This window comes from Podarcis pityusensis (assembly GCF_964106645.2).
Source record: "Podarcis pityusensis genome assembly, chromosome: 4".
NCBI classification, from domain to species: Eukaryota; Metazoa; Chordata; class Lepidosauria; order Squamata; family Lacertidae; genus Podarcis; species Podarcis pityusensis.
Genome location: NC_138027.1, coordinates 54891 through 57071, shown reverse-complemented (window position 1 = coordinate 57071; position 2181 = coordinate 54891). Strand labels below are relative to the sequence as shown.

Here is a 2181-nt window from a genome sequence, read left to right as displayed (position 1 = left end):
GAAGCTTCAGCGGATTCCTCCTCCGTAATTGCTTTGAAGCAGGAAAGTGGGAGGGGGGCAGTTTACACTCGTGTAAGCAGCTCCTCTCCCACTTTCCTGCTTCAAAGCAACCACGGAGGAGGGAAGGAAGGGGACCATGGATCCTCCGCTGCTGGAGGCTTCAGCGGATTCCCTCCTCCGTGATTGCTTTGAAGCGGCAATGTGGGAGGGGAGCAGCTTACACTCGTGTAAGCAGCTCCTCTCCCACTTTCCTGCTTCAAAGCAACTACGGAGGAGAGAAGGAAGGGGACCATGGATCCTCCGCTGCTCACGGCTGCAGCGGATTCCTCCTCCTTGATTGCTGGGAGTTTCTCTGGGCAGGAATTCCCTCAGCTTAAGTGGGGTGGGGGAAGTGTGGCAGGTAGGGGGGTACTGAGAGACACATGTCTCTCAGATGAAAATTGGGAGTGGGCATTGTGTGAAGTGGCTGTGGATCTCCTGCCGCAGAACTGTAGGACTGTATAGAGTTGGGAGGGCCACCCAAGGGTCATCTAGCCCAGCCCCCTCACAATGTAGGAATCACAGCTAAAGAACGCCAGGCAGATGGTCCCCCAACCGCTGCTTAAAAGCCTCCAGTGGTGGAGACCCCAAACACCTTCCGAGGTCATAGAATTGCAGGGTTGGAAGGGAACCCCAGGAGTCATCTAGTCCAGCCCCGGTGGACAGCGGGCGCAATCCATCCCGTTGCGCAAGACTAAAGATGCTGTGCAAGGCTAAAGAAGAAGCCAAGGCAGTGAGCGGGATGGATCGTGCTTGCTGCCTTGTCTTCTTTAGCTGCACTGGAGAGGTTTAGCTCCTGGCTGGAGAGGTTGCGCGGCTATAGATCCCGCGCACTGTCTTGGCTTCTTTGCTCTTTGGAGCTGGGGGGGGGGGGAACCCGGGCTTCCCCCGCAGCCCCGAGAAGCTCTGGGAGAAGTGGACAGGCTGCATGCAGCCTGTCCGTTGCTCTTTGGGGCTGGGGGGGGATAATATTTTTTTCCTTGATTTCCCCCTCTAAAAACTAGGTGCGTCCTGTGGTCCGGTGCGTCCAATAGAGCGAAAAATACGGTAGATAGGCAGTGAGCTGGCTGATTTGTCTAATGGAGCATCCCAAAACCCAGTTTGGGTCTATAAGACTGAGTTTTCCCCTTCCCCCCAGCCTTAACGGCAACCCTCCATTGCTTTCTGTTTGATTTTTTAAACAGATACTCTGAATTGAACACCACAAGAATAAATAGGGATCAGCCCCTGCTGTAGTGGCCAGCACTAAAAGCCATTTGAGTAATTCAGATCAATAAAGTAGGAATAATTAATATTTACAAACCAGCAACTTCGCACCAGTTTTGGACACTTGCAGCAACTTGCAATGTTAAGAGAGGTGCTCTGAATAAAAGCACTTTCTACATTTATGAGCCTTCAGAGTAGGCTCATGTTTTGTCCTTTGCCTGGAGGTATAAATGTTGTTAGCATATGTGCAATCACCCCGAGAACTTCAGGCCTGCTCCTGACTGTCAAAATGCTCCTGGAGAGGCTGTAAGCAGCACTTCCTCTGCTCTCAGTCAGCAAAAGAGGATGGCAAGGTGTGCTTCATGGCGTAACTTAATTTGCAGCTGCAGGAGAAGTGTGGATCCCTCAGCCATACCTAAATAGCCTTCAAAGTGCCATTTAAGAGTGCAACAGCTAGCTGTGCTGTGGACACAAAGGTTGTGAGGTTGTTCCCCGTAAGGGACACCTGCAAATTCCTGCCTTGTAGCAGGTTGGACTGGATGACCCTTGGGGTCCCTTCACGATATATACTCACCCACTCACCCACCATCATACGATTCTTTGGAAAGTGCTTCAGAAAGAAGATAGAGAAATAGCATTCCTTTAAGTTAGTTGTAGTTGTTGGCATGCAGAGGGTCGCAAGGATAGCTGGCTAGCCCCAGCTGGATCGTCTCCTTCCAGTTGTCCAGCTGTGAAGATCCATCTGCCTCTGCTCCGATGTAAATCAGCGACCCAGGATTCAAAGCCAGGGCACACTATATCAGCCGAGCGAACTGCACACACAGAATAGGCGTGAGGCTTGTGGAAGCATACCACAACTATGGATTTATTAATCATAAATCAGGACAAACAGACTCCGCTAACCCAAAAATAGTACCTCGGGTTAAGAACTTTGCT

The 2181-nt window shown here is 51.1% G+C and overlaps 1 protein-coding gene across 1 annotated transcript in view; it reads right to left on the bottom strand.

The window, feature by feature from the left end:
- Window positions 1–2044: 2044 nt before the first annotated feature.
- The window catches only part of LOC308476340 (apical endosomal glycoprotein-like), a gene marked incomplete at its 3' end in the record, with an annotated part of 4443 nt that continues 4306 nt past the window's right edge, over window positions 2045–2181 (bottom strand). The window contains exon 11 of the mRNA XM_081003882.1: window positions 2045–2057. Coding sequence (XP_080860008.1) covers window positions 2045–2057 — 13 coding nt within the window. The remainder of the gene's footprint in view (window positions 2058–2181) is intronic.